The following is a 14,458-nucleotide window of genomic DNA, read 5'->3' as shown; positions in this document are numbered from 1 at the left end:
ACTGAATAGTTGGTTACTCTCTGAAATCTGTCACTTCACAAATCAACTATGTCTTCCCAACAAAAGCATATGCAAACTGCCAAGTCTTCTATTGTGAGGCAAGGTATCTATTGCTTTTTGCTATATTCAGCTATTCAGATATGACTGTAGAACAGTGTGTGTGTTGTAACTTTACAAAGCATTTCAAAGTGTGGGTGCATATGAATACAGAGCATGTGCATTTTTTGAGAACAGCCAGAGTGTTAACATGTATGAGTGCAGTAGTCAAACTGTTTATAAGTTTAAGTTACTAAGCCTCAATCCTGATGTGTTTGTAATAAAGCTACTTGAACTGAACCCACAACTGCTCATCTGTTTTATCCTGACCAGATGAGCAACATGGTGCCAGAATGGGATCAAGAGTGAAACTTCTTCAAGCCATGAGGTGCAGTTAACGGTCGAGGTATATTGAGCAGGCTGAGTGATACAGTGCTCAAAACGATCAAGAATGGCCAGAAACGAATTGCAGATAATAAAAAACTTGCATAAATGATTTATTTCATAAAGGAAATGATACGAAGCATTCGCAAAGCACAAAATGCAAGGCACAAGGCATATTATTAATCAAACAAAATGCATTATTAAATAAGCAAAATGTTCAAAACCACAATATTTGATAGTTATTTGAAATACTTATGAATACGTTTAGAACTACTTCTAATTTGCACAACAAGCACAAGTATAACAAGCATGACAAAAGTCAAATGAGCATAATGAGTATAATAAAAGGGCAAAGTGAGCACGGAAAAGCAAAGCGGCTGCATTTTTCTAGTAAACAACAATGTTTTTTGATATGTGCTACTATATTGCACTGACTAAAGCTATTCAGAGTATAACCACTGTTGTTCGAAGTCAGTTACTTTGAAGCATTTACTGTGTGTAAACTACAGTTATTTCACAAAATGCAACCAGAATACAGTAATTTCAAAACGTTTCTTGTGCTGTGTACATTTTATTCACAGAGTGCAGTCATTTCAAAGTGTTCCTTATGCTGTAAAGAGTTATTTCGCAAAGTACAGCCATTCTGAGAAGGTTCTTGTGCTGTGCACAGTTTATTTGCAAAGTGCAGTCATTTCAAAGTATTTGTTACACTGATAAGGGGTGGTTTTACAAAGTACAGTAATTTCAAAGTGTTCTTGTGCTACAAAAACGTATTTTATAAAGTGCAGTTATTTTGAAGAGTCTATTGTGCTTTTGAGCATAGTTACAAGTTCTGGCATAAATTTCTGGTGCATGTGTGTGCGTGCTCATACACAATTCCAAGGGTCTTTATTACTGTGTGTTGGCATGGCAGCGGCATTTCGCAGAAAGCAGTCCACTTATGTTTGATCATAATATTACAGAGAATTGGAGAGTATTTGAGCAGGAATATGATATTTTCATACAAGCAGCTTTTTCTGAAAAAGATATGCGTATGAGGGTATTTATTCTGCTTAATCTAGCGGGGTCAGAAGCCACTGAAAGAGAGTGTTCATTTGTGTATGCACCAGCAGTATATGCAGGAGAAGGGGAAAACCACCATATTGTTGTAAAGCTGAATCAAGGGAAGAACCTGAGAGCTTGATACGTAAATGTAGAGAAATGTGTAACCCCCAGACAAATGTTACATTGGAAAGGCACTTATTTTATACAAGAGACCAGAAGCCAGGAAAAACTTTTGCAGCTTACATTACTGACTTGAGAAAGAAAGCTAAAACGTGCAGGTTTGGTGATTTGAAAGACAGGCTTGTGTGTGGTATTAATGCTGCTGTGAGAAAGATTTTGTTTCGCGACAGTGATTTAACATTGAGCAAAGCCATAGAGATTTGTCAATTACACAAGCTTACAGAAAGGCACACAAATATGCTTGCAAGTGATAAGAGCTTGGTTTTAACAGTCTCTAGAGCAAACGTAGACAGCATGATGCAGCACATGGCTAATTGAAACAGGCCCAAGCACATGGCAGCTGCAGCCCCTGCAGGATTTCCACGGACAGCCTGTGACTTTCCAGCATGACCAGCTCAGTAAAACAGACATGCTCAGAGAAGCACAACGGTGAGTCAGCAAAACCCAAGTCAAGTCTCATTGTTGACTGTCGTAACTGTGGCGCCAATCACGAGTCCAAAAGAGAAAAGTGTTTAGCATTTGGTCAGCAATGCCACAAGTGTAAAAAATGGAACCACTTTCAAAAGCTTTGTAAATCAAGCAAGCCTCATTCATTTATTAAGAAAGGTCACTCAGAAAAGCAAGCTGATCATACAGAAAGCTGCATGGTGTAGCAGTGGTTGGTGAAAAGGTTAATGCAGTGGATTTGTTGGCAAAAAAAGTGTTTTGTACTGTCCTGGTCAATGGGAAATCCACAGAGCTCACAGTAGACACTGGTTCAAAGTACAATGTTATGTCAGCAGAAACATCTGCTAGAGTAAGAGCTGCTGCATAACTTAATTTGGCCAATTGTGCAAAGCTTGTTGCTTATGGAGGTGAACAGATTTAAACCAAAGGCTCAGTAGTGCTTTCATCCTATTCAGCTGGGAACAGTTACAGCTTGCAATTGTATGTAGTCAAAAGACCTGTATAGTCATTATTAGGTCTTAGAGACAGTTTAAGAATGTAACTGCTTTCCTTTACCAAAGAAATCCATCATGTAAGCACTTGTCCTAGTTCCAGATTCACCGATGCAATTTTTTCAGAGTATGCTGATGTTTTCGAAGACAAACTGGGTAGACTTCCAGTTGTGTACTACATGAAATTAGACTCAGAGGCTAGTCTAGTGGTCAGACCAGTGAGAGGAGTACCGACAGTTATGCAGGAAAGAGTCAAAGTCCACTTAAATAAGATGGTGCAGCAAGGTGTGATTTGTCCAGTTACGGAGCCAACTGAATGGGTGTCTTCCATGGTAGACACTCAGAAGAAAAGCTCAGATGAAATCAGAATATGTACTGACCCAAGAGACTTAAAGCATAAGAGGCCCCACCATCCTATGCGTACAGTCAAGTAGTTGCTAACCTCATGCCAAATGCCACTGTTTTTTTCTGTCTTAGATGCTAAGAGTTCATTTTGGAAAGTCATGCTAGATCGCAAATCTTCACTACTGACTACATTCAGCACACCATTTGGCAGATACAGATTTCTCAGAATGCCTTTTGGCATAAATTCTGCCAGTGAAGTCTTTCAGTGTGCAATGGAGCAAATTTTTTTCAGGTTGTCCGTGTGCTATAATAGTAGAGGATTTACTAGTTGTAGGCAATGGTGAAGTAGAGCATGACAGTAACCTCAGAAAAGTTCTGGAAAGAGCACATGAGGTGAATCTAAAGCCCAATCTTCTGAAACTGAGATTCAGGCTACCAGAAGTTACGTATGTAGGTCATTTATTTACTAGTTCAGGCTTACACCCATATCCTTCCAAACAGCTATTCTTGAGATGCCAGCTCCAGACAATGTCCAAGCCTTACAGTGTTTTCTTGGTATGGTTAACTATTTGAGCAAGTTTATAACACACTTCAGTGAGTTATCAGTACCCTTAATAGAGCTGACACTCAGAAATATTACCTGGTCATGGCTGGAACACCACCAGAGAGCATCTGATGACCTTAAACAGAAAATTGCTAGTCCACCTACATTAAGATACTATCATATCCACAAACCAGTGATTCTTTCCTATGATGCTTCAATGTTCGGTTTTGGTGCAGTTATTGTTCAAGAGGGCAGCCCAGTAGCCTCTGCATCTAGAACTCTTACCCAAACAGAGATACAGTATGCTCAAACTGAGAAGGAACTTTTGGCAATTGCGTTCGCATGTTTGAAGTTCCATGATTATATTTATGGCCAAGCTATCCAGATTGAGACTGATCACCAGCCCCTAGTCACTATTTTAAAGAAGGCCATGCATACAGCTCCAGCAAGATTACAAAGAATGATGCTTAGATTATAAAAGTACAACTTCAAAAAGGTCTACACACGGGGCAAACTTCTTTATCCGATTGATACCTTAGCCAGATCACCCAGAAATACCACAGAAAAGCTTGATGCAGAGAATTTTGACTTCGATTTTTCTACCACAAGACTTGATGACATAAGAGATCATACAAAGACTGATCCAATTTTGCAAAAGCTCAACCACTTCATCAATGCTGGATGGCTGTCAAAACAATCTAGTGTAACAACAGAAGTGTAACTTTATTTTCCTTACAGAGATGAAATGTTGATGGAAGATGGTATCATTTTCAAAGTTCCTAATGTTGTTGTTCCTACTCCCTTACAACATGAGGACATCCAGATTTTGCATCATGGCCACCTAGGTTCTGAATCTACTACCAGAAGAAGGGTGAGAGGACTAATATTTTGGCCTTCTCTATCAAAATATATCGATAAAGTACTATCATCTTGTTCAGTCTGCAATAGTACTAAACCACATTTGCAAAAAGAGGCACTTCAGCTAAGACAGATTCCTGAACTACCTTGGTCAACAGTAGCCACTGACATATTTTGAGTGGAAAAGTCAACATTACTTACTGTTGGCAGACCCTTATTCAAACTGGTTCGAGACTGATCTACTACCTAACCTAACATCCAATACTGTCATTACTAAGTTGAAATGCCATTTCTCAATCCATGGTAGTCCACACAAAAGTTATTTCTGACAATGGTGCCCAGTTTACCAGTCTGCTATTTCAGAAATTTGCAAAAGAGTGAGACTTTATCCATGTTACTAGTATTCCTGAGTACCCACAGTCAAACAGCCTAGCTGAATGCGCAGTGCAAAGTGCAAAGCAATTATTAGAGCAATCAAAGCGTGACAATACTGATGTTTTCTTGAATTTGCTTAATCTCAGAAACATACCCAGTGACAATTTACTTGGCTTGCCTGCTCAGAGACTTCTGCCTAGGCAAACCAGAACAACCTTGCCTACCAGTTCCAGTTTGTTCATTCCTAATGCTAAAAATACCAAAGCAATCAAAGCATTCATTTCAGAAGTCCAACTATGATCAAATGAGCAGATTTCTTCGTCTACTGTAAGAAGGAGAGATACTGAGGATGCAAAAGGTTTTGATTGAATTGGTCAAGTGAGAGGTATATGTACTGAGCCAAGATCCTACTTAGTGGAATCTGAGGGTATAGAATACAGAAGAAATCGCAGGCATCTTCTTCCAGTGTCTGAATCGATATCGCAGTACTGTACCCATGATACAGACTCTAGAGCTCAGAGCAATCCAGACAATGTTCCTGTTGAAGGACATGTCTCAGTACCTATTCCTGTTCTTGATGATGTTCCAGATGTCCCTGAAGTTGAACATTCATTAAAGACAGTCCCTATTGCTAAACCCATTCCTAATTTTTATGTCACACAATCAGGTTGTATTTCCAGACCTAGTGTAAAATACCTTTAGTGTATGACCTACTTCTCAAACAGAGAGGATGTAGAACAGGGCGTAAGAAGCATTTCCAAGTGTAGGCACGTGCATATAAATAGTGAGCACGTGCAGGCAGCAGTGCCATTTTGAGAGAACAGCCAGAGTGTTAACATGTATGAGTGCAGTAGACAATCTGTTTAAAAGTTCATTTAAGTTACTAAGCCTCAATCCTGATGTGTTTCTATATAATAAAGCTACTTGAACTGAACCAACAACTGTTCATATGTTTTAACCTGACTGGATGAACGACAATGACCACAAGACTGAACATCATGCTCACTGGTTTATAGAACACAGTTTGGCATGTTAGAGTCAGTCTGCCACCAATAAAAATGTGTTGGAAAAAGATTTATAACCTGTATACTTATCATTTTCAACAAGTACACCAAGCATCTTTCAAAATATTTGTCTGCTGTGGCAGTCAATCCAGGGATGATCACTCTCTAAAAGCTCCCTTTCTCCTTCAGGAGTTAATAAAAATACTGCAGTGAATATTATAAGGAAAATTTAAAACAAGAATACTCATACCTTTTTTTTTTACATACTCTACTTGTTACATATAAAAAGAGAAAAAAAAACTCAGAACCACTCAGTTCAGAGCAATCTCCAGAAGTAGGAGTTGTGAAAAAAAAAAGACATCACTAAAAACGTTCTGGAAGGACAGAACAACAATGCTTTGCTTTCTAGATCTATGGAAGCCACTACTACAGCTGAACACCTCTGGTCAGTGCTTTGCATTAAAAGCAGTAACATACCTCTAGCATTTTTGTCCAGCTTGAAAATGCCAGTATTACAGGCTTCCATCTCATTTCTCAGTTTTTAGTGGGACTAATAGATGAAAATCCTCCAGATAACTTTTACAAGCACTCTCTGATTTAGTCTACCTCACAGATGAAAGTAGTTGGTCAATACTACACATGTCTGAGCTCTCCCTTTAGGAGCAATGAGTCATTCTGATACAGTAACAGAACTATAGAAAAGACAGCATTTATAACTTTCAATGTATATTCACAGTGACCTTCAGTTACATACTGATTGTCTCAATAGTGAGGAGCGGAACTGCCCCACAGTCGTCAAGTTACATAAGGAAGCCACCCATCCTTACTTCTCCGTAATATCGAGGAAGAAAATGTTTGCAAGTCCGCTGCACAAAACTGCACAAACTATCAACTCAACAACATGCTAAAGGGAGATGAGAGTGCAAACTACAAAGAAGTATTTTAAAGGGAAAATACAGCAGTGCTACTAGGTAAAAATGAATTGCTCACTCTGAGAACCATACTAAGCCATTCTCTCAAGAATAAAGATTTTAAGCTTTTATTGTTAATTAGATGACCTTCTTGGAACCAGTGGCATATCCTAGCTATGTCCTCAGCAAAGCAGAGTAATCTTTTAGTGATCATGCAGAAGTAGTATATGCAAAAACACTACCCTTGATATAGTCAGAACTAACCTGTTGGTGAGAAAGAAGAGCACAGAGGCAAACATACCTACCACCCTTGCTGGACAACTAAGCTGACTAAAGAAAATCTGTCCATTACAATGCAAAACAAAGTATGACCGAGAGAAAGCCAGGCAACTATACACAGGACTTCTCATCAACACCTAATAAATTAAAGACAGCCAGCAATAAGGGATTTTGGTTTGAGTCACTACTTTTGCAAAGGAAAAATGTCAAGTCTTTAAAATAAATGCTAAAGTATACTGACAAAATTCCCAGATGTACACATTCTTTACAATGTAAGATTTATATTACAGGTGTCTGATTATTTCTTTCATGGGCAGAAAAGTACTGGCTCTCCTAGGAGCATGGATGCTGTCCTTCACTGCTAGCACTTAATTCTGTTTACTAAGCAAGTAAACATATTAGGCACAAGATCCAGACTTCATCGCTACACAATACGCAAATGCACTCTGAGGGACTCAGATCCAAGACAATAGCATTAAGTTCATTATCAGCTCACAGCCTAAATCGTCTGAGGTAAATGGCCATGGAAAAAAAATGCAAATTAAGCATCAGAAGCTCTGCCTTGTTTGTCCAACATCATTATTAGCTTTCCTTCCAATGGAGTCAAAATCTAAGGTAATAACCCACTGGGAGTCTGGATCAGGTCTAGATGCTAAGTTATGCTGCAAGTAAGTTTGATGAAGTAGGTGTCATTAATTCATGATTTGCCTCTCCCTCCATTGTTCTCCCTTCCATCTATTAGCCACAGAAAATTAGGATACTTATACTTGTACAAATGTGGAAACAAACCTATCCCCATTCATAATCAGTGTTGATAATATGAGATCTCTTCCAAAACAGCTCTTATTTCAATATGGTACCGAAGATCAATGTATGAACAAACTTCTGTAAAACTTCTCCAAAGCAATACTTTGGTGACATGCTGATTTAATGAAGAACATGGGTTTTCACACAGTGTCTGCATGGAAGGGGCAAACAACTATAGCCATGGCACAAACTCAACACACATCATGCCTAACTGCCAGAAAATGTGGGGGGAACAGTACACACTGCCTAAGTGTATCCCTTTACAGTAATCAGTTTTTATGCCATGCTATATACTGATGCATTCTAGGCAAACCCAAGATGTCAGGTTTATTACTGCTGTTATCTTGAACTATTTACAGCTGACACACTTTTTACTTTGTGGAATTTTCCTTCTGTACTTAAAAAAAAAATTGCAGTCAATAATTCACCTAAGTTTATACCCAAGAGATCCTTTACAGCAAAGGAAACTGTTGGTTTGAAGTAAATAATTTCCACCTACAAAAAAAAGAACACTGCTTACCTTTATTCCTGGTGCCTGTTTCTTGGCCTCTACTTTTAATCTTGTTTCTTTTAAAGCTGATTTAGTTTTCTTATAATCTTGCTTGCCTGTAGATAGTAACACAATTTTAAGTGGAAGGTATTCACATCAGTTACTGTCATCTAAACCTACAGCATAATCTCAATAGCAGAGTTAATCTTATAAAGGCCAAACAAAAACATAACTTAAAATCAATATTACTGTCAATGGACAAAAAGCATTTTTTTTTCATACAAACCCTAAGAGTTTTATACCTTTTATAAAACTTTACTGGTATGTTTTCAAAACAATTTGCAAGACAGATAAGAAAAGTTCCAGTTTTTGTATGCAACAAGATTACAGTCTGCTTATCACTCTTTCCTGTGGACATTAATACATCAGAAAGTTAACCTATGCCTTTCTTTACCTTTAAAAAGCTGCACAGAAAGAAACTTGAACTTAACTAGGCATCTTAACTATGCACCTAAACATACCAGGAAGCAGTTACAAAAGACCGATATACCAGCCTTGTCAAACTATGGTACTTACATTTTTTTTCCCTTTTCAAGCGCCACTGACCTACTGACCTTGGATGACTAGGCTATTGACCCGGTGGTCATTTAAAGCCCAGCCATTTCATCCCAATGTAATATCGTAGATACTCTAGTCAATACCAGGACTGCATTTAGTAATGACTGCCCATGTCCAGGATAGTTGTGGGCACTATCCCTGGCATGAATTTACGATGCCCCTTTCACTTGTCCAGGTTCATCTTGAACAGTGTCATAGTGGTGCTCTGCTTCACATGAATTGGCAGCCTATTCCAAAGACGCAGAAGTTGATGGGAAACAAATCTGTCCTTCCAGCATGTCTTGTTCAAGTAGCAGGCCATATTTAGGTCCCTGGAATGGGTAGCTCTAGTCCTGTTTTACTTAAAGATGTGCAGCAAATTCATTAGGTTTGGGTAAGAGATTGCTACGTAAGCCAAGCATAAGTCTCCCCTAAGTAGTCTATACGATACTGAGTATAAGTGACAGGGATTTTAGGCGGTCTGTGTAAGGCACATGCTGGAGTCACTTGATCTTCTTTGTTATAAACCTCTAAGGTCTCTGCAATTGCTGCAGGTGCTTTGTATGGTACATAGTGAAAGGGGCATTATAACCAATTATGGGCCTGATTAGTGACAAGTATAGAGGAGTTATAGCCTCCTTTGTTCTAGAGGCGATGCCTTTGCTAATCAGGTGCATTATGTAGAAAGCATTCCTTACTACAGTAGACACGCGGTGGCCAAAATTAAGGTCGCAGTCTACTTGGGATCCCAGATCCCTTACCACTTCATAGGTACATAGGATATTGTTAATTTGATAGTGTGAAGGGACATTGTTTTTACCGAAGGGAACAATGATGCATTTCTTTGCATTTAGTTAGAGACGGTGACTAAGATACCAGTCATTGGTCTACGTAAGATGCTCCTGAAGTATACCGACATAATTTGGGGGCTCGATAGCAGTATATCATCTCGCTGAGCTTCATTAACAGCTGTAGCTTCCAACAGTAACACAGCAGGACTCAATGCAATAGCACAAAACCATACTCCTTCCCTCAAGAAGAGGTAAACAGGCCAGCAGCTGCTCCTTCTACTTCACGCTCACCCTCCAGCACCTTAGTCAACTGGTTAAAACCTGGACTCCCAAAGATAATGGGGTGAGAATGACCTACCACTATGCTTGTGGGCCCCAAGCATTACAGACTTCAGTCCATTATACTGAGAGCACTTATATGCAAGCACTGGGCCATGCGTACTTCCTCACTGTACCCTCTTGAACAGCTATTTAAAGCTTCCAGGGCAAAGTTCATGTAGGCACTGTCCCTTTGACCTCCACCAACATACTTCTACCTGACTTACAGGATGTAAATTTTTCAGTACCCCCCCCCCCCCACCACCACCACACACACCTTCCAACAGATGAAAGGCATAGCAGACAATGGTAACATGCAACAAGAAATTACAACACTGAAATTTGGAGTTTAAACTTGTGTACATCCTTAAATGTTAGACTTTATGTACTGCAGAAGATAAAGGAGTGAGAAATTAAATACTCGCATATCGCCATTCTCTCTTTTCAGGTCTTTTCTGATATACTTTCATTCTGACAAAGAAAACATTTCCAGACTATTTATTCAGAGGTCACTTTTTTCTTTTTGTTAATATACCTCCACTATGATATTTCTCAGTGTATTCTATTGGCTTACTCATTATTCCAGGAGCAACAGCCAGGACTTCCTGAATTACATGAGAGTCGTCTGGCCCATTTGTTCTTTTTCAAGGGACTGATCAGCCCAGCTGTTCCTCTGGAAGTGAGAGCTGGGCATTAAGGAGTGTGCCAGTGTACCAGTTCCTTGGAAGTCACTGCCTCATCCCACCTAACCTCTCCCCATAGGTGACCACCTGACTCACAATAGCTGTCTAACTGGGTAAAAATGTGTAAGCTCACACCCACATCATCCTTGACAGAAGTATGCATGTGCTACGTAAGAATGTGAACCTGTCTGACCTCTTCTGCAATGTTCTACTTGCCTGTTAGCATCGTTAATATGGAGGCCAGGTGACCTCCCGCTCCACAGGATGAGCAAAATGTTGTTGGCTACTCAAGACCATTTTCACCCACCCAGCCCCTTCAGTGCCTGTGTCTTTAATCAAACAAAAGTTGCACGGGTCATGCTTGGGGTTTCACCTCACTGTGTCACATGATCGAGCTGTTATTCAGAGCTTTGTTGAAAAAAAATTGTGATTAAGGAGTCAACTTTTGTTTGAGCATTCTATCTCTCCTCTCTGTCTTTCTGATTGCAAGACTTTCACACTTTGCCAAATTTTTCTGGTGAAACAGACCTTTTATGTTTCTCCTGTTTTCCTACTCCCATTTCCACTGATCTGAAAACTCTTAAGAAATCCTTTCACAAGTGTGACTGCTGCAGGGCACAACCATCACCAACAGGCACACAGAATGCCTCTCTCTATTTCCTTAATACTAAACCCTCTACCATCAGCATGGTCTACCTCTCTTCCTTTTCAACCTGACTTGCATATCTTGTGGAACACTTAGGACCTCATATGCAGGCATCAAAGGAACATATCTTTCCTCCAGACACCCCAGCTCTTTCACCTTCTCTTTTTTCTCACATGCTACCACCAAGTTTCACTAGAAGAACAGGCCACACATGTTTTCTCTACTATGCATTTAGTTTAGCCTCTAACTACACTAGATACCCAACACTGTTCTGCTGGTCCCTTACTACTTTTTTACGTTAATTCTTTTCTAGCAACTTGGTCTACTTGTCTAGTACTATTTAAATTCAGGCTCTTACTTCTGCCCCCCCCCCCCCACACACACACACACTTTTTTACTTTAAACAGTGGAATTAAAAGCCTTGCATACCATTACCTGTATTCCACAAAGTTTTAATATTAGCTCTAATGGCTCCAAAGTTCCCACTTTACCTGTTAGTTATTGATATCTTTTATACACCCCAACCTCTCTTAATCAGTTTACCTACACCACTAGTACTCTTAACACCATCTTTCAAATTTCTTAACTTTCAAACTTGCACCTTCTTTACTCTTTCTTGGTTTTTGCATTGCTCCCTCTGTCTGTAGCTTACAATACCCCTTTTTTCCCTCTTCCCCCTTTTCCTGTCTTCAGTTTGATATATAGTATACCAGCTTCTCTCCCTCTCATTCAATTTATCACACCTTAATGCTATTATGCACTTTCCGACTTATAAAAATTTTACCTGCCCTAACCAGAAAACATTCCACAACCAAGTAAGGGGAAACTGCAATACAGAACTAGTAGTCTACTAAGTCCAATGCAGCATATGCCATGCATTCTACACAGGCAGGACTATCAGCAAACTACAAAACAGGACAGCTACATATTACTCTGACATCAGCCACGGAGTCCCCTCCAACCCCATGGCCATGCACACCAAGAAATAGCCCGGACATAAACATGTCATCTTTCTCATACTAGAGAAAACAGAGGGCATTCCACTCAATGGAAACCTAAGTGGCAGACTAGAGAGAAAAGAACTTCAGTGGCAAATTAAACTACAAGCAAAAAAGCACCTATACTAAACACCACCAAATCCATCAACTGCATTTTAAATTTACACAAACTGGACCATAAGAAATTCTATTAAGGACTACTGGACACTTATGCTGCACTAGAGAGAACATCTAAAAACACAGGATCTCTTACCTGACTATGGAGTATGTTACTTTTGTATATTGGACAATTGTTCTTAAAACTGCATTTTTTGCTAGGACAAGGTTAAGATTTCTTGGAATATACTTATATCCGCTCATATATTACATCCTATACTACCTTCTAGCCTTCAGTGGAAGGTATATTAGGTCCTAGCAGCAGAAATCATTCTTAACTCTCAGCTACCTCACCTTTCCCTCAATTATCCCACTACTTTTTTTAATCACCTCCACTACTATTGCCAGACTTACTTGCTTTAAAACTTCCTGCCTCCTGTACATAGTTTCTGATAACTGAAGGAAATTGCTCAACATTTATTTCATTCCCTTTTATAGTAGTCTAAAGTAAGCAGCAGATATTACAACTGTTTTTTTTCCCCATTCCTACTCTGTTTCACATTAGCAGATTCTACCACTTTCACCTCTCTGATTCTCCCCACCTACACAACAGAATGCAATGACAGCTGAGACTACTACCGCCTTTCCTCCTCTCTCTACTTCTCCTCCCATTCACTGTACATACAAAACCTCTCTCTAACATACCTCCTAATGAGACAGAAGAGGTCCTCCTTCAGACCTATTTTCTTCACTTGACCATCCATTTTTCTTTACACTCTTTTATTACATCTGTGTTGCACCCTACTTTACTTATCAGTGAAAGCATAGGTGCGACTTGGTCCCCTATTTGATTGTATTTTTTCCTACTTAAAGATTTTAGTGGTAGCAAATGATTACTTACAGCTCTTAGTGATAGCAAAAGAATATCTACACTGTCAATATCAGACTAAACTCGCCCATGAAGGGAAATTGGCTGGGCTTAAATGGACTATAAGTGCAGTTAGCCTAGTACTTGTCCATGAACTTATGAACTAACCAGTTTTAATGATAGCCTCTGGTACCAAGAGAAGGCCCCCTTAGCCTTCTGCACCTCACTTCTAGAATACTCCAAGCTCCTATTGTCTTTTCATACCTCTCTTCTTTAGCAAGTATTCACAAGATACGGCATGGATGGAAACTAAATTCCAAAAAACGTATTAATGTATCCTTTGAGGAGTCATCTACCCCAATGAACTACCACAATGACAATATGCCTCAGAGTTGACAGAGTTGTTTGAGATTTAGGAACTTACATGGAGAGTAACTTAACTTTTGACCAACATGTGTCCATTGTCACAAGAAAGTCTTTCTGTATAGCAAAGCTTATAAACAAAGGGATTGTCTCTAGATCCGGGATGCCATTTCCCCCCTTTACTCAGCCCTCATTAGGCCAATCTTCGAGTATAATGCCCCTTTCGGCATGTATCTGTCCAAACACATGCAACAACTACAATACCCAAAGAGATTCCTTACTAAAAGGATACAAAGCCTAAACAACATGTCCTACACGGACTGACTCAAAACCCTGTCACTATATTCAGTACCTTACAGACTGCTAAGAACGGACCTGTGTTTGGCATACAAGGCATCCTTTGATCCAAAACTGATGGATTTACTGCACAACAGCAAGTCAAATGGCATCAGAAACACTCAGTCTAGGGATCAAAACTTCTTCTGCAACATCAAAAGAATTGTTTGGAGGGACAGGTATATCTCACAGAGGATACCACTGCTCTGGAACAGACTCTCCCATCCACATAAAATAAAGCTCATCCCTTTCCAATAGGAAACAGGAAATTTATCCAGGACTGCCCCCTGTGCTGCTAATCGATAAAGGCAGCTCCTAAAGGCTTTATCCCATGCATGGGTCCCCTCAAATTATCTATGGTATGATCACAGTTATTATCATTAGGGTTAATATACAATTACTGACCATGGGGTGAGTAAGGCCAGTCTCCAGCCACATGGGATTGGTTATTTTGAGCAGAAAAAGGGAAATTGGCTAGGCTTAAAATGCCCCATGACGGCAGTTAATCTAGTACTTACCTATACACCTACAAGAAAACCACTGCACACCAAATCTTCCCTTCCACTG

The 14,458-nt window shown here is 39.5% G+C and overlaps 1 protein-coding gene across 1 annotated transcript in view; it reads right to left on the bottom strand.

Annotated features, from left to right (window-relative positions):
- TRIQK (triple QxxK/R motif containing) overlaps positions 1-14,458 on the bottom strand; it is a 196,425-nt gene that overhangs the window by 76,102 nt on the left and 105,865 nt on the right. The window contains exon 3 of the mRNA XM_044065456.1: positions 8,226-8,311. Coding sequence (XP_043921391.1) covers positions 8,226-8,311 — 86 coding nt within the window. The remainder of the gene's footprint in view (positions 1-8,225; positions 8,312-14,458) is intronic.

Source organism: Protopterus annectens, chromosome 3.part0 (assembly GCF_019279795.1).
Source record: "Protopterus annectens isolate FY-2018-M chromosome 3.part0, PAN1.0, whole genome shotgun sequence".
Lineage (NCBI taxonomy): Eukaryota > Metazoa > Chordata > Ceratodontiformes > Protopteridae > Protopterus > Protopterus annectens.
The sequence above is the reverse complement of the archived record's forward strand: the minus strand, read 5'-3'. Positions and strand labels throughout refer to the sequence as shown.